The sequence below is a fragment of the Doryrhamphus excisus genome, chromosome 1 (genome assembly GCF_030265055.1).
Source record: "Doryrhamphus excisus isolate RoL2022-K1 chromosome 1, RoL_Dexc_1.0, whole genome shotgun sequence".
In the NCBI taxonomy this organism is placed as follows: Eukaryota; Metazoa; Chordata; class Actinopteri; order Syngnathiformes; family Syngnathidae; genus Doryrhamphus; species Doryrhamphus excisus.
Window position 1 is genome coordinate 32,178,824 of NC_080466.1, and position 18,398 is coordinate 32,197,221.

At 50.0% G+C, this 18,398-nt stretch overlaps 1 protein-coding gene across 3 annotated transcripts in view; it reads left to right on the forward strand.

Annotated features, from left to right (window-relative positions):
• LOC131132435 (exostosin-1) overlaps window positions 1-18,398 on the forward strand; it is a 51,545-nt gene that overhangs the window by 26,387 nt on the left and 6,760 nt on the right. For all 3 annotated transcript variants that reach the window (XM_058078045.1, XM_058078053.1, XM_058078061.1), the window contains 4 exons: window positions 11,002-11,095; window positions 12,018-12,125; window positions 14,425-14,544; window positions 17,123-17,255. In XM_058078045.1, coding sequence (XP_057934028.1) covers window positions 11,002-11,095; window positions 12,018-12,125; window positions 14,425-14,544; window positions 17,123-17,255 — 455 coding nt within the window. The remainder of the gene's footprint in view (window positions 1-11,001; window positions 11,096-12,017; window positions 12,126-14,424; window positions 14,545-17,122; window positions 17,256-18,398) is intronic.

Sequence of the window (18,398 nt, forward strand, 5' to 3'; positions counted from 1 at the left end):
CGAGCTAACCTGTTAGCATTTAGCATTTCTACACGTATCAAGTGGCGGCGTTGCGTCCCTTGGTTTTTCACCACGTGACCCCGGCTGGAGGAGAAGGTGTGGAGGCTCCTGGTTTATGGTGACGACAAGGGAAACTTTTTCAATGTGCTTTATTGAGCAGGACGTTGGTGGCTGAGCAGCAGGAAGACACTTTCACAATAAAAGCTGGCATCAGGAGGCATGTGGAGAGCAGGGAACTTGGCAGCGGCGGATGGGGGGGGCTGCAACGTTTGTTTGGTTCTTGATGGCCCGGTCCGCACAGGCTCAGTCCTCGTCCTCAAACACGATGTATTGCTGTTGCTGGTTCCCACCCCTGGTGGGACGAGAAGGACCTTTTCAATCACTTCCTCTCCAGCACCTTATTTAGGAAAGCACTAAAATGGTTAAAGACATCCTGGACCATGGAGGAGCAGGAAGAAAAGAGCCTCCATCTTCATTTGTCAGCCGACAATTCTACTTTTGGATGACATCTTGTCACCTCGTGTCCTAATCTGGTAGGATGCTCCTGCTAGCTAAAAAGGCTGAATTATTCTGCACCGTCACTGCGTCCTTATCGGTATTACCGGTATTGGTATTACTGGTATCTGTATTACCGGTATCGGTATTACTGGTATCGGTATTACTGGTATCGGTATTATCGGTATTACTGGTATCGGTATTACTGGTATCGGTATTACCGGTATCTGTATTACCGGTATCTGTATTACCGGTATTGGTATTATCGGTATTACTGGTATCTGTATTACTGGTATCGGTATTACTGGTATCGGTATTATCGGTATTACTGGTATCGGTATTAGTAGTATCGGTACCCATATGAAATGTGATATTTTGGCATCGGTATCAGATGATGAAAAGCGATGTACTCCTCATGTCACCACAGGCGATGTCTTGGCGATATCGGTATTCGCACATACTTCATCGACTACGGAAAGCAAGTCAGATATAAATTGTACTCAGACGGTCCTTGAACGCACCATGTTAGTCCCAGGCTGCACAGATAGGCCAGCCTTTCTCTTTCCATTTTTTCTTAGCTCCCAAACGCTGATACCAAGTGGGAACCCGTGGAGCTAAGAGTCCTCTAAGCTAAGTGGGATGTATTCTTTGGAGCGGAACCACCAGAAGAAAGGTGGTGTGTAGAACCTCGGAGATAAGTGGCATCACTGTACATCACCATGATGTCTGCGTTGCCAGATAATGTAGCATACGAGGCTGCTCTCTTACCCGTATCCAGGCTGCTGGTGCGTTTGTTCCCTGTAACCTAAACAAAGAGAACATGACATCATCAGTCCAGGCCGTCCCTCGGCCACCACATTAGGTACACGCCATCTCATCCAGCGTGTTAGCTCTCGCCCCGCTGTGATGGGTACGCGGCGTGGAGTATTTGCGTCTCTAATAGCGCATTGATTGAAAGGAAGTGAACAGCAAAAGATGTTTTTACTTCTCAATCCAGCCTTGGTTCCATGATAGATGGACCTGACGCCTTTCCAGATTTTTCGCCAGAAGCAGTCGCCAGGCTCGGCCATCATCACCACCAGCGACAGCACGAGGAAGAGCGTCACGTATTTCATCCTGCCGAAAAAGACCACGTTGGGTGCCTTTCATGACCGTGTTTACTCGTTCATTCGCTGTTGCAATCTTACCTTCCACAGAAGTCAAGTCAGCGACGGAGGGAAACGGCTCATGTGATGTTTTTGTCCCGCCGTCGCTCCGTTTCAGTGAAATGGGCGGAACCAAACCTCAAAAGCAAAAGCAGAACCTTTTCACGCCTCTTTGTTTGACCGGCCCAGATCTGGCACCATCAGGCGGTGATGGGGAAGTGGGAAACACCCGAGATTATCGGACATCAACACATTGATGGCGGACAAAGGGAAACAGGAAGTCACTTCAATAAATGACAATGACAAAGGAAGCCCTTCTTAACCTTTGACATCGGTGCCAACGACGATGGCTTTTATTTCCAAAGCGATACCAATAACTTGGCAATAACTTAGCAATAACCTACCAATAACCTACCAATAACTTAGCAATAACTTAGCAATAACTTAGCAATAACTTGGCAATAACCTAGCAATAACTCAGCAATAACCTTGCAATAACTTGGCAATAACTTAGCAATAACCTACCAATAACTTAGCAATAACCTACCAATAACTTAGCAATAACTTAGCAATAACTTAGCAATAACTTATCAATAACTTAGCAATAACTTAGCAATAACGGCTGTGATGGAGGCCCGGGACTAGATGAGTTACTGATATGTGATCATCATTATGATGTCATAATCCAAGCCAGTACCACACAGCCCACTTGTCTCTTCCCCATAGAAGGTATCCATTATCCTTCCTACGACCATGGAAGCATCCCAGGCGATGCCGACTCACTGGCTGGGACTGCTGAATAACCTCCATGGGGAAACCTTTCCAAAAATATGGAAAAAGTGCTGTGCTGTTTACGTTACAGATGGAGGTAAAGTGAGAAAGGCCTTCCTGCCAGCAAAAGCAAAAATGGCTTCATCTGGCTTTTAGTGGGGGCATAAGATAATAAAGATAAAAAGATAAGATATGCCTTTATTCGTCCCACAAGGGGAAATTTAGCGTGTGGTTGAGTACGTAGGGAAAAAAGACTTCGTATAAAAAGTGTAGTTGCCTAAAAACAGCCAGGGTGAAAGTCATGTTCACGTTCACGTTCACGTTCACGTTCATGAGGAACACAAATAGCATTGTCGGCCTGGTAGCGTTTAGGAGCTGAATACAAGCAAACGCTTGTGGTTCAAGGGCGGATCCCTGTGGAACGCCGCCACAGTTGAGCTCTTTAGAAAGTTGCTTCTCTGTCCCAACAGACCACATTGGCAACATAACTTCTATTGATATTTCTTATGTTATTTGGAACGTAAGCTGATGGTGGCACGTCTTTCCCGTGGGTGTTTGGGTGCTGCAGGTTTAGCGTGTTCAGTCACTACACGTGTTGCCTAACTTTGGCCTATGTTGAATACAACTTTATTTCACTGTTACAGGAACTTGCCATCTCTTCATAATTAGCAGCACTGAAGATGAAAAGATACAAATATTCATCATAAAATATATATATTTTCAGTCAAATGATCTGACACATTTGTAGGTTAAATAAAAGGCGAATAAAGTCAAGTTTTGGTTTGTTTTCCAGTTGCTGCCATGAGTCGGACTGGTGAGCATGGCGCTTTGGTTGTGGAAACGTTTATCAAAACAAACTGGAACTGCAACACAACGTTTGGTCAGCAGGTGCTATTGCAGATTTATTTCCCTTAACCAATTCCCATCAACCAAGAAAGGCCTCGTTTCAGCCTTGGATCTTCAAGCAGCAGCCGGGCATTTCTTTATTGACTGGCACGGCAAAGCAGACGACGTTTTGTTGCAAGCAGACGCTCAGTTCAAGCCAAAGCGGCCGGGGATGAATTCCACCGAACGCTTGTTCAGCTGCTCTTGTTCCTCAAAGTGGTGGCCGTGGATCCACCTGGTGGACGTTGGTGGAAATCGTTTAGGGGCATCAGCAGACCCGACAAGATTGGAGACAACGACGGAAGCGCAAAGTCTTACCCATGGATGACTTTTCCAACTGAAGAGAAGCAAAAGAAGACAAGAATAAGATGACCTGGGATTGTTGAGGAGTTGAAGAGCAGGGTTGGGCCATATGAAATTTAGCATGTAGCAGATATTTTTTTTGGGGGGGGGGCATGATATGACCAAGTAAAACCATAGCAAATGTATACCTTCAAATATAAACGTGCTTCTCTGATTTTCCCCTCAAGACCTGCACGTCGCCATCAGCCACTGTGGAACCTTCCTTACATTCAAGCCATAAAATACAACGTGGTGACAAAAGAGCCACAAGCTAACCCTGCTAGCTTCCTTTTATGCCCTGGAAACTGGACTTGTTTCCGTTCATCATTCCTACCTACGGTTAGAAGAATCTATACGTGATGAATATCATCAGGATCTTCAGGCTTTACACCAAAGTGAGGTTTTGTCTAGTTGCTGTGAGACTTCATGACAGTACCGTGAATCAAGCCTCGGACGATCAATCCTATGAAACAGTCTCCCGGCTGGGCCATGAGGACCACCATGAACAGAACCAGAAACGCCGCCGTGTACTTCATCCTGCAAATACCAGACAGGAAATGATTTGACCAGGCAGACGCCACAGTCAAAAATGTCACTCACCTTCTCAGCAAATGACACAAGTCTTTTATGAAGAACGCTGGGATCTTCTGCTGTCTTCTACTTCTCTTTGCCTGCGGTTCCGCTGATGCCGCCTCTTTTTATTCAAAGGCGCAGACACGTTGTTTTATTTGCTCCAGGGCTCCCCCTAGTGGCAATGGACGAGAAGCCGAGCAAAGGATGGCCTGGTGAACACAAACCAGACCTGGCAAGAAGGATTTCATAGCTTTGTAGATTTGGAAAACTACAGTGGTTCAAGGGAGGATCCTTGTGGAGCACCACAGTTGATTCATTTGGGGGAAAATAAGATATAACAGCCGGGTGGCTCGTTAATGGCTAAGTTCTAATCTCATGTCTAGCGACTATTCTTGATGAAAAGGCGCCTAGATGGTAACGTTTTGGTTTTGAACTTGTTGTTACTCTAAAGTTGTTGGTGTCTCTCCCACGTTGCCTCCGTCCCACTACGTGCACCTACGGCCATGCCGATTATGCAAATGAGGCGATGATGTCAATTCGGAGAACTCGGCTCATGAAGGGGAGTTTGGAAACGATTGGACCAAAGGTTTAGCGGCGGCAGCCCGAGTCCACGTGCACGTTCATCTGCATGTGTCAATCATGCCATATCAACATCTCCATCAGCATCTTGTCGCTTGCCGCCATTTGTCACGCAGCTGAGAGGAAGTAGTGGTGAGAAGGTTCAAGCAAAAAAGGAGAAGTCTCATCTTCTCAGATCTTTCATGATAACCAAGACCATGTGATGATCAAGTCCGAGGCTATGGGTATGCTTTAATAAAAGATTGTTTTGTACTGCTGCTGTCTAAGGTCTGCTATGTCCAAGGCCGGTCCTGAGTCCTGAGTCCTGAGTAATGTCAAAGCTCTTCTGGACTTAAAAAGGCTCCTTGTTGCGCCACCAGCCAATAGCTTTTCTTTCAAATCTTTTCATTCGTGCACGAGTGAGACATCCCAGGTCTCTACGTGATCCCGCCAACATAGACAGGTCTGCCAAGAACTCCTCACATGGTCTCAATTGACAGAATCCACCAGAAGGGACACTTTGTCTCCTCGTATCCTTCACTTCCTCGCTGAAGTGGACGTCCTGCATGGAACGGGACAAAATACCACAGCGTGCTTCGTTAGCGGCATAATGTACGCCTCAGCTAGCTCTCTGATACACGCCAGGGATTTGGTTAGCATCTGTCTCGGTTAGAGTCGGACCCTCTAGACATTAGTAACACACGTTACTAATCCACACTAATCTGGGTGGATGGATGGATGGATGGATGGATGGATGATGGATGGATGGATGGATGGATGGATGGATGGATGGATGGATGGATGGATGGATGGATGGATGGATGGAGGATGGATGGATGGATGAAGGATGGATGGATGGATGGATGAAGGATGGATGGATGATGGATGGATGGATGGATGGATGGATGGATGGATGATGGATGGATGATGGATGGATGGATGATGGATGCAGAACAATGCAAAGGCACTCAAAGGCATTTAAATGTTGTTATGAAATCCAAACATCAGACGGGGACGTTTGTTCCGTTTTTAGACTAAAGGAGCAAGCAGCCGTCCATGAAAGCATGGCGCCCCACCAGCCCCACCAGCCCCACCACCAGGACCGTCTGATTTCCCTGGTAATCTCCTCCCATTATTCCAATTTCAGGTTGGAGTGGGTCCGCTGTTATCGCTCCCCAGCTAGCCGTGGAACAATGACCCGCCGAGACCCGGCTGGCTTTGGCTTAGCACTCAACTGAAAGATCCTCACGTTCAATCCCTGCTTGAAAAAGCAGAGCACAGCCAAAGCCCCCCCCCCCTTGCTATTTTTTATGCTTGCTAATGACTGCTGTCTATTTCAACTTCATCTGGGTAAAATTTCTTCTTGTAATTAGGATTTGATTCCCATAATATTTGTTGGACTTTATTGTATTTTAATCTTCCAAACTTTATTTGTTTGTTTCTCATAATATTACAACTTTAAAGAAATACAGCTTTTTTCTTCAGTATTTCAATGTTATGCTACTAAATGTTTATATAATATTACAACATTAGTGTCTGCAATTACGGTTATACACAGTTATTTTTTAATGTTTAGAGTTTTCTGTTAAATAGTATTTTTAGAATGGCTGGCGGGCACGTGAAAATACAGCTCCTGGCCACAAATGGCCCCTGGGCCACACTTTGGACACCCATGGTCTGCGCATATACAGTGTCGTGACTACAGACTATTGTCGGCACGTGTGTTGCTAATAGTTGTTGATCTCCATGACGATGTCCAGCCCCCCCCGCCCCTGGTTCCTCTGCTGCCTTTGAAAAAGACACACAAACACCAAGACCAGGAAGGAGAAGCACACACGTTAGTGAAAGTCATTTCTTGGAATACGAGGGCTGAAATGAGGCCGGAGGTGTGAGGAATGGATTCACTACGCCAGGAGGGGGGTGTAGTTCTGGGGGGGGGCACATACCCCGGCTTCTGGCTCAGGCATTTAATACACTGCCTGGAAGCGCACACACACACACACACACACACACACACACGATGGCTGCAGAGCATGGAAGATGAAGAATCCATGAGGGTACGCCTCGTGACTCTAATCAACCTGGTTGGGCTGCAGCAGGCAGAGTCCTCACTTATTACTGCTTATGACTGACTCTGTGGGGGGGCATGTGTGGGTGCCCCCGCTATGAAGTGTTGCTCAAGTTCCCCAATTGAAGACCCCGCCCCGTTCTCCAGTCATGTTGGAGGAGTGACATTGGACAGATGATGGTGATGATGATGGTGATGATGGTGATGATGGGGGACCATGACTGGGAAGGTGCCAAGAAGGTGCCAAGGAGTCTGGAGAAGCCCAAGAGGAGAGAGACGTGGCGTGGCGTCGCGTGGCATGGCGTGGCATAGCGTGGCATGGCGTGGCGTGGTGTTGCATGGCGTGGCATAGCGTGGCATAGCATGGTGTCGCTGCATGTTGATAACTCCACTTGGTGTTTTCCTATGATGGATAGTCCACAGGTTCCCAGTCTCATCAGTTTTTCATAGTCTGGATCGTAGTATTGAGAACTGTTCCACAGTGTGGGTCAGTCTTTCATATTTGTGGAACCTGTTGGAAAGGTGCTGGATATTTTTGCTCTTGTCCAAGCTGGCAAGGTGAAAGAATCCTTAAAAAGCCTTCCTGGATCCACACGATGATCCGGTCTTCCATAGGCCATTCCCGACAATCCCTGACAAATCCTTCATCCAAAGTCATTTTCTACACAAGCATTGGTGCAGGTAAACATCATGACATTCCGACTCCTATCAGGAGTGGGCGTGGCCCAGCAAGGTGCACTGTAGTCGGGCACGTGCCCCACGGCTGACTGGCTGCTCTGCGCACCAATACGCTCCCCCCCCCCCCCCCCAGCTGGTGCAGGGGGGGCCACAGCCAAGCATGAGCAACATGTGGGTGACAGTCCTGAACCGAGAGTTCTTGGGTCCAGACACCAAGTTCCTCGGCTGCAGTACGGACGGTGTGAGGTGATGCCGTGTGAAAACGACTGTGATCGTCTCCTCTCGGGGGGGGTCGACTCAGGCCGAGCCAGAGGAATGTTGTGAAGGTGGGCGCCCCCCCGCCCGGCGGAGCGTCTGCTGGTGCTGGAGGATGAAAGTGGTTCCCGGCAAACGGCAGGCGTATCAAAGCCTTGTGACACACGAGCTATTTGGATGCAAAGCGAAGGCTGCTGCTGCTTTCATGGCGCCTCGGGCGACTTGATGTCATCGTTATCGTTCTCTGGCTCAGGGCCTTCCGTGCTCCAGCGCTTGGTGGCTAATTTTAGCTAGCATGACGGCTGACTGGGAGGCTCTGGGGCCGCCGTGGGCCGTATGCACAAGAATGGAACGTAATCACGGAATTGGCCGATGGAAATGGGACGTCCTGTGGAATGTGGAATGAAGATGGACAGAATGTGGGCCGTGGTCCTGAAGCCCCCCCCCCCCCATATGGCAGCCCTGGCCAACAGCATACAGTACATCAATGTAAAAGTGTCTGATTGATCCGTCTGCCCGATTTGCCTCATTGATGGTTGCCATCGGCATGACACCCCAAGTTGTTGTTACTGATAGAAACAGGAAGCAGGAAGTATCAGTTTGAAAAATCTGGGTGGGGCGCCTCCTTCTCTGACTCACAGTGTCGACGTGACGATTCCATCTTAGAAGAAAGGTTGAGAACTGAGGACCACGGTCGCCCACTTGGCTTGTCCTTTTGTGGGTGACGCTCCCATGTGGGCTATGGTCCACACGTGGCACCCGGGCAGCACTTTGGGCACCCCAGCAAAAAAGCCTTTTTCACCTGAGAGCTGCATGAGGGAGCGCCTCAGAGGCCTCGCCAAGAAAGGGAAACATTTTTTGTTTAGTTTTGTTTCGGGGTTGACGCTAACGAGGGCAGCGTGACGGAGAGGTCCGACTTCAATTATGTTCCCCCCAACAGCTTCAATTAAGCATGTGGACAAGGAAATCAATGGGGGGACTGATGGCGCCTCCGAGCTTCCATTCCTCAGCCTGGCAACCGTACGTCCAGCGGCAACACGCACACGCATGCACACAAACACACATACACACACACGCGCACACACACACACACAGTGGGCAGGTATTCATCACTCGATGGCCAACGAGAGTGACGCCATCGACGTGGCGCCTCCGGCTTTCGCCATCTCTGTTTCCTCTTCATCAATAATAAATTACAGTCGTCACGACAACACGCACCAACGCTCGCCACTACATTTGTCATTTTTCCGGTGTTTTTTTCACCTGCCACGCGTTCACGCCGCAGAGGTCTCTTCCTGCTTTGAAAACATCAACACCGCATCTGCTGATTGGTCGTATGGTGGACAACCAAAGGAAGCTCTTCCTTTCCTTTCTTCCTTTGGGGACACTTCTGTGTGTGCGTGCGTGTGCGTGCGTGTGCGTGTGTGTGTGTGTGTGTGTGTGTGTGCGTCCGTGTCTTAATGTGAGCGTCAAGAGGATGCTGACCCTGCAAGGTCACAGCTGATTGGCTAACAGCAGAAAGCTTTTAGATGTTTTTCTGATGGGATGTTTTTGCCTTATGGGAAAACAGCTTCATCTTTTTCTCCAAGAACCCTGGACTGGTGGCCAGCCAATCCCAGGGCACATGTAGACCAACAACCATTGCCCCCACATTCATACCTATGGACAGTTTGGGGGGGCCAATGAAGCTAACATGTTTTTGGAATGGTGGGTAAGCCATAGGGAGAACATGCCCCCCCCCAGTTTCACTGGTAAACAGGTTTGCTATATGTTAGGAGTGTAAAGGTGACTGTAGGGGTGCTATATCATGTCTGGGTGACTCTAATAATGTTAGAATGTATATTTGGAATGTATATTTCTACTCATCCATAAGTCGGGTGTGGCCCCAGTGGAGGGATGGCTGACATGCATGCTAGCATGGCCGCCAGGGTATTTTCACCCTGTAGTTGGGAATGGTTGTGCGTGTGCGTGTGCGTGTGCGTGTGCGTGTGTGTGTGTGTGTGCGTGTGCATGCTTGATGCGGGTCTCATTAGGTGGAGTCCAAGGTTCTCCGGTGGAGTCTTTGATGGCTCCATTTGTTTCTGTCGTCTTTTAAATTTGCAGAAATGAGCCCAACTTTGTGGCCTCTTGTAATGAACCAAGGATTGTTGATTGTTTATTTTCAGGAGCCCCCCCCCCCCCCCCCACGGCCCCAGTGTGTTGTTTCAGTCACACACACAGGAAGCAATTACACCTAGAAGGCTTTCACTTGCATCGGCGTGTTTGTTTGCAGTCATCACTGGCCATGCCATTTCCCCGGCCTCTGGGGGACCCACCCCCCCCACCCCTACCCCCCCCCCCCCCCACCTCACCTCACCCCACCCCAATTTGCAAGAATAGGGCTGATATCGTATCTGTCACTGGACTTTGAGAGCCGGGCTCGTCTCTTGTTGGGCTGGAGAAAATGTTTTTCTGAAAGGATGTTGTGCTTAGCTGGGGTAGGCTCCAGCATCCACAACAACAGCCAGGATGACAGGATGTTATTATTATCATCCATGGTCCCGTGAAGTGGAATGGACTTCCGTGTCATATCATCTCCTTGGAAGACAGGACTAACGCTGCTGCAGGCTTAGCTAAAAGCTAAAAGCTAAAACATAAACACACTCCCCGAGGTTGCATGGCGGTCCAAGCATGTGACTCCAGCGGCCAATCAGCATCTTAGCCGCGATGTGCTTCATCCGTCAGCGTGCAGCTCCCTGGCGCCCTCTGAGCGACCTTCAGGCGACACGCTGGACACCTGACATCTTATTTCCTCCGTGGAGGCGGCGTCTGCTGGTGTGGCGGGACAGTTGATCCCCAGACAGATTAGGTGGCAATCTGGAATGTCCCCAGGTCGGCCCTGAGGTCCTACACGCACACACACACGCACACACACACACACACACACACACGCACACGCACACGCACACACACACACGGGTTTAGTCAGACAAAGTAGGAGGAGAAGCGGTTGTCAGAAGCGTACATCATCAATAGATGGTAGATACCATCCATGCCATGATCGATATCAGGGCTTCTCTCCCTGGGACCTACATGGTCCTCATGGTCCTCATGGTCCTGGTGGTCCTGGTGGTCCTGGTGGTCCTCATGGACCAGATGGATTGGCTAGAAGAAGCCAAGTAGAAGAAGCGTGGTCCTGAGGCCAAGTGTTTATTCCGTCTGAGCGTCATGGTGTGTTTTGTCTTTGTGAAGGTTCGACTACCAGGAGCTGCTCCACAACGCCACCTTCTGCTTGGTGCCGCGGGGCCGACGTCTGGGCTCCTTCCGCTTTCTGGAGGCGCTGCAGGTGTGTTTGGTTGCCATGGTTACATTGATCACATCTACAGCTACTCGCACGTCTAATGAGAGCCGACACAAGAGTTCACAGCCGTAGACCACCACAATGTAGCGCAATGGGCATCTTCTGGGTGTTCTAGCATTTGATCTCTCGCCGTTCCTTATTTGAAAATCCCAGAAATCTTCCACTGAGGGTGGAGTACTGAAAAATCCAAAAATTCCATTCCAAGATTCCCACTGCTTCCAACCTTATGGCATGACAAGGAGATCCCATCTGAGATGTTTTCCACCATCATCATCCTTCAATGGATAGTCAGCTCTGCTCTTCATCCTGTCATCAGCTGAGGAACAGCCCGATGATGGGCTCCAAGCCAAGTGTTGACCTGGTCTTAGCGTCGGGATGAGGACTGTGGCTGTCCGTCATGTCATTGGCCCAGATGGAACAACCAAAGTGCCACTTTGGTCCCGGTCCAGCCGTCGGTGGGAACGACGCAGGAGACACTTTTGGAAAAGGAAGACAACAGCAGCTTTTGGTTTTGCTCCTCAGTCTCTCCGCTTCCTTCATGCAAACGTCGTCGTGTCGCGTGACTTGAGAGGATGAAAGCGCGGCGAGGAGGCGAGGAGGCGAGGAGGCGAGGAGGCGAGGAGGCGAGGAGGCGAGGAGGCGAGGAGGCGAGGAGGCGAGGAGGCGAGGAGGCGAGGAGGCGAGGAGGCGAGGAGGCGAGGAGGCGAGGAGGCGAGGAGGCGAGGAGGCGAGGAGGCGAGCGTCTCCCTGGCGGTGCTCCTCTTCAAACGTCTTCCCCGCCGTGGCTCGGGGGAATTCCCAAACTGTGAAAACATGTTGATCTTTTTATAGCAGCTTGTCATTAGCGTCCTTTCCGGCTAACAATGGAAAGTTGCAAACGCCGTGTCCGTGTGACGCTTCCTTGCAGGCGGCGTGCGTTCCCGTCATCCTCAGCAACGGCTGGGAGCTTCCCTTCTCCGAGGTCATCGACTGGAAGAAAGCCGCCATCGTGGGCGACGAGAGGCTGCTGCTGCAGGTGAGACCGCCCCAACATCACTTACCCCCGACTCTCTTCCAACAGGCCCCAGACCCACATGCTGGACACGCCAACGCTGCGGTCGGAATGCCAGGAAGTCACGCCTGATGCTCCCGTTCGGATCTTTACCATTGCTCTTCCAAACAGTTGGTGGGAGATGTCTAAATGTCGGACGGCTAAATGTCGGATAATTCCATTTATCAGTCCCACGACAGCTGGGATGCTCGTTGTGGACTTGCAGCCAGGAAGTGTTGTGGCGGATTAAGAAGGCTTATTCCGCAATTGGATTACCTTCTGTTCCATTTAATTAGCACCGCCGGCACAGTTTGCTGATATTTACCAACATTCCGTCATTCCCGCACCACGGAATCAACAACCACATCACTTGGTGTCGTTCAAGTGTCACACGTTAGCCTTCCTGCTCTGACTGCTGCCACTTTAGCTTTCATGCTAGTGGCATGCTATCATGTTATCGTGCTATCAAGCTATCATGCTATCATGCTAAAGCCATGCTATCATGCCAACATGCTATCATGCTAACAGCATGCTATCATGCTGTCATGCTACTGCGTGCCTGATCCGGATAGTTGGCAGCGTTTTAAGATGCGCAGCGAAGCCTGACATCATGGAAAGATGCAAAGTGGAGCAAACATCACATACGTGGCCGAGGGGGCAGGGGTGTCCTAAGCATGGCCCGGGGGCCATTTCGTATATAGTCAATATATTGGTACAAGGATGCTGCCAGGAAGGAGGCGTGGAGGAAGACCAAAGAGGAGCCTTATGGATGTAGGGAAGGAGGACAGGAGAGAGACGAATGCAGAAGCCAGGGTTGGATGGAGGAGATTGGTATATAGTATATAGCATATAGCATATAGCATACAACATATAGCATATAGCATAGAGAAGTTGTCAGCACATTTAGAAAAAATCAAAGTGTCATGGTTTGATTTCTCCCCAGGTGGCCCCCACAGGGGAACGTTTGGACTCCCTCACCTTTAGGCCGCCTTTCATCCCAACGACCTCAGCGTTTGTGAGTTGGATGCCTTTCGGAATCAATAGTAGTGAAATAGTCAACGTAGTGAAAAGCATCTGGTCCCGATGCCTGACAGTCATGTGAGCGAAACATGAAGAAGTACATAAAACACCATCAGGAAGCTTTAGTTGCTCTTCATGCCCCCCCCCCCCCCCCCCCCCCCAGAGGACACCTTGGCGGGGGGATGTGCTCCTCTGGGAACACACAGATGGTGGGAATGGAATTTGGATGCCGGACGGTGTTTCCAAGCACACCTTAAGGATGAAATTGAAGCCTTTATTGCTGAATCACCCAAACTCTCCAACTTTCCAATCAGCTGAGACGCACTTGCTGCTGTAAATAACCATCCCGTTGGGATGAAAGGCTGTGTGTGTGTGCGTGCGTGCGTGCGTGCGTGCGTGTGTGTGATTAATTGGCAGCAGCTGGCAGACGTGCAACACAAATGGTTGTAGAGCCGCACAAAGAGGGTGTCGTGTTGGCAGCGGCAACATGGCGCTTGGCGTCTCGCTGCAGCGAGGCCACAGTCAGCGGCTAATTAGCTCGCTGGTGCCGACCTGCTGCTCTGGGTTTGTTTAGGACTGTGCCACTCAGATAGCAGAGGTCACGTGACCCACACGGCCTGGTCTTCAGCTACGGAGCATGTGGGACAATCTGGGCTCTCGGTGAAGAGACTCCATGTCCACCGGTTGCCAGTCCTGGGATGCCCAAACTCTCGCTTGCCAAATGGGATATCCTTCCCATTTCGTGATTAGGCCCCCATCCAGGGTCCCATAGCAGAATATGGTGTTGTCCAGCCACATCAAGATGGAAGCTACCAAAGGAAAGGTTAGACTCCCGTCTTTCATCAGAAGGTTTGTTTCTACCTGATTGGGTTCTCTAGGAAGTTTGGTTTTAAGGAAATGCAGCCTGCTTCCGACGGATCATTAGCATTATTAGCATTTAGCAGGCAATACGTTGTCAGGCTTTGATTGTCCCTGCCTTTAGAGATAATGCTCCTTCTGATGTTGGAGCCGCCATTTGACGTTGAGAGGAACGTGCAGCCAACCTCGTGGTGGTCTCATCCGCTGACACCGCCAGCATTCACGGCGGTAACTAGGAATGACGATGTAGAGTAGCTGTGCTGGTGAAAATGAGTGGGAACGCTGAGGAACGTATTCCCGGCCAAGATGAGGGCGGACGGTGACGTCCTGAGGCGACGCAGAAGCTCTCCTCAGCCTAAGCTCTCCTCAGCCTAAGCTCCACGTTAAACTCCTCCTCCGTCCCCAGGTTCCGTCCGTTACCCGTTCCGTGGACCGCGACAGGATCCTGGTTCTACGCCAGCAGACCCAGTTCCTCTGGGACGCCTACTTCTCCTCCGTAGCCAAGATCGTCTTAACCACTCTGGAGGTAAGCTCTTCTTCTCCGTGCCAGGGAAATAGTCTTCATGGGGACTTCTCACTTTGTCAGGAATCTTTTATTCCGTTGTCGGCCTCGCTGGTGGCCCCAGGCTTGGCTTCACCTCTCAGGTCAGCTGTGAGAAGACATCTCTGCTACTGGAATATCCATTTTTAGACTCTGGGACCCGTGGAAAGCCGCCCGCTTTCCTTCAGCTGGCATGGACCTCATAGCCATAATTGGCTTATTCATATCCATCATTTTAGGCTTACAGTTCTGCTCTCATGTTCTCACGTTCTTCATCTTCCACAAGCAAACTTGGATGATTGGCACTTTATTCAGGATTTGTATCGTATAAGAAGATCATTCATTATTATTTATATTCATTTCATTACTTCTTTCATTCATTGCTTATGCTTTTATTCATATTTATGATATTTGAGTCATATTATTTAGGGTTTAGGTTTATAACAAGAGAATTCAGTGGGAGAAAATTTGTGCGTGTGGGGGGGGGCATCCTTTTCTTTTTCACTAGGAGGCCCCCGCTGGGATAGGGTTGGACTCCAGTGGATGGATGGATGGACGGGTGGATGGATGGGTTGTGTGGATGGATGATGGATGGACGGACGGACGGATGGATGGAGGTATAGGTGTATGTTTGGGTTAGCCGGCGTGGGTCTGCATTGCAACTGTTTTTCCAAAGCAAGCTGAAGAAGAAGTCTCCAAGAAAAGTGAACTCCGTCACGGGTGTGCTGCTACTTTTTGACTTGTGGTGCAAGTTGGACGAGAGCGAAGTAAACACAGCCCGAGCGGCTCGGGAGGCTGCAGGAAGAAGCGCGAGGCGGCGTTCTCTCTGGCGGCCCTCCAGCCACGGAGGCTCTAGCCAAGGTCTGCGTGGGCGAGGACGGCCGCTGCGGAGACGAGGAAGCTCCAGGCCGGCTCGTTAGGCAACCTCGACAGGTGAAAGTGTTAGGGAGGAACGCCGTGTTGTCTGCATTCAGGCCTCGGGGACTGTGGACTCGCACTCGCTCCTCGCAAGACAGAAACATAGCATGCTAATCAGCTTTATCACCGCCGTATAAACGCTAGGCTGGTCGTCAACATCACACCAGGACTTCACCCACACCATCACCCCTTTACCACATGTGGAATATTCTTAGCTTCCATTCAGGCTATGATGGAGGTCTGTCAACGTTTGCATGATCACAAATGAAATTCTTAGCATCCGTACAAAATGTCCGTGAGTGTCCAGGATGTCAAGTTGACCCATCAGGACCCTGGCAGATGCACACTGCTGGACCCAAGTCGACCAACCAATGACCCCAATGAGGCAGAGAAATGAGCCGTGTTTGATATCCGTGTGTGTGCGCCTGTGTGTGCGCCTGTGTGTGCGTGTGCGTGCGTGTGTGTGTGTGTGTACACTAATCCCTCACCACTTCAGGCTTCCCATTTCATTCTATCCCAGTTTTTGAGTAATAAATCCATTGCTGTTTCTTAATTGAATATGGCCCATCACTAGTCAAAAATATGTTGATTCCCCAAACGAAGCATAAAAAGCTAAATAGAAATATGAGGCATTCAAAAGATGCATTCAAAGACAATAGACAATAACCATCCCATCCCAGGAAAGATGGTACAGACACCCAGCAGTGGATGTTTCGGGGGGGCAATATTTGTTACCTGAAATGTCATATTGGCTATTTTGAAGATTATTTTGTACTGAACAGGAAGTTGGCCGGTCAGGTTGGTTCTAGACGATCACAAATTCCAATGAATACATAATTCATACATGGAATATTTGTGTAATTATGACCTAGGAAATGTGCTTATCATCTTCTAAAGAGGTCCTCATCCATCCTTGTTGACCGTTATTATCGTCTTTTTTGTTTATATCTTTGTCTGGAATGGATGGATTGGATTGACATTATTATTCATTATTATTATCTTGTTTGACATTTTGGAAGGGATTCCCGATGGAAGTCAGGGTTCATATTCAGCCTTAATATTTGAAACTAATACCAAATTGGATGGGAAGCATCTTGGTAAAACCTGGCTGAGTTTTGGAAGGGAAGAGGTTTCGAGCGGGTTTGCGTGCGGAGACGTCCTCGTCAACAAGGTTAGGATGATGGAGGGAAGGCAGCGATGTCTGCGAGCAGGTGGAGGCCGTGTCCTTCTCCAAGTCCCCAAAGACACGGCGGCTGACATCATCACGCCGCCAACGAGGCTGACCTCCGCTAACATGGCCGACGGACATAGTCAGCTAAGTAGCTAATGGACTCCTCATGTTGGGAGCGCGGGGCCGCGGGTGAAGGACTTCAATTATCTCGGGCCAGTTTTGCGTAGCGCCTCCGCTTCCCACGGCGCCGCCTGGCAGCTCGGAACACGCGGCCGCTTCTCTTTTCCAAATATTGGCGCTGAGCTGGGGCGAGAGCGCAGCCCGGCAGCTTTGTTTGTGTTTGGTGTGTCTAAATGTCCTATGGAAAGGAAGACAATGGAGCCTCCGCACGGAATTATTCTGCGTTAAACGGTGCCGAAATGTGCTCCAACATACGTCGTTGATGACCTGGAACAACTTGTCCTTTTTTCCCAGATCATCCGTGACCGTGTGGACTGGCACGTCTCCAGGAACCGGCTGATGTGGAACTCCCTGCCGGGTGGTCTCTATGCACTCCCTCAGTACTCGGCTGACCCCGCACGCTTCCCCTTTTACTACGCCAGCCTGGGTGAGCGACACGCCCGCCCCTTTATGACCACGCCCTCAGACTGGCTGACTGGCGCCGACATAAGCGGTTGTCGACATAACTTCGGCTGACCCTTGCTTGCACACAAATGTACTGACTTGGGCCCTCAGGCGGGTATCCCCTAAAACCATCTTATTTTCCCACCGTCATCCCCAGGAGCAGGAAAGGTGGGGTACGCTTTTACTTTGAAGCTTACTTTGCACTGAACAGGAAGTTGCCGTTGAAAAAGGTGTGATACGCTTTTACTTTGAAGCTTACTTTGCACTGAACAGGAAGTTGCCGTTGAAAAAGGTGGGATACGCTTTTACTTTGAAGCTTACTTTGCACTGAACCGGTAGTCGCTGGCGGACCAGTCAATGTATACTTTTATTTTGAAGCCTACTTAGCACTGAACAGGAAATAGCCGTGTGCTGCTAAGTACGTTGCTTAGTGACGGTGACGATGCACATCGACATAAACTGACTTGGGGGTTCAATGTGGACTAAATGTTGACGCCGGCTCAAGCGGTGCTTAGTTAGGCGAGTTTTGGCAAAGACGGGAATGTGAAGACGTGTCCGGAAAGGCCCGGAGAGGCGACTGCGCCTAAATCTGTGACCCCAGTGGTCCCAAGGTGCAGCGGGAGCAGACCTCGCACTTCCCGAAATAAATCTCAGCCCACCTGAGATGGGCGGTTGGGGGCTTCCGTGTCAGGGAGATGGATGGAGCGGCACTAAAGAGCACTCCGCTCTTTAGAATTCCAGAATTTACAAACACTCAGACAACACCTGGCACACCGGGTGCCCGCTCCCCAGCTCTGCTGCGCCCCCTGGTGGCGGCTTTGGGCCACACAAACGTCCCAGGCGCTGGAGGGATGGATTCCCAAAGTCCAACATCCTGTCCACTCCAGTTAGCCGTCGTGCCCAACGCTGGCCCTCATTTATAAGGCGCGCTCATTCCAGGTTTGGTTCCGCTTGCACGTTACGCTCCGCTCCGCCGGGAATACGGAAGGAAAAAAACACAATTGGAGCAGATTTGTACACGACGAGCGGACGCCATTAACGCAAAGGAGTTCAGTGGAGGATTAAACAAGTGTACTCGTGCTCGGTCATGTGAGCAGGAAGTGGGTGTCCTGTCAGGAAGACGGAT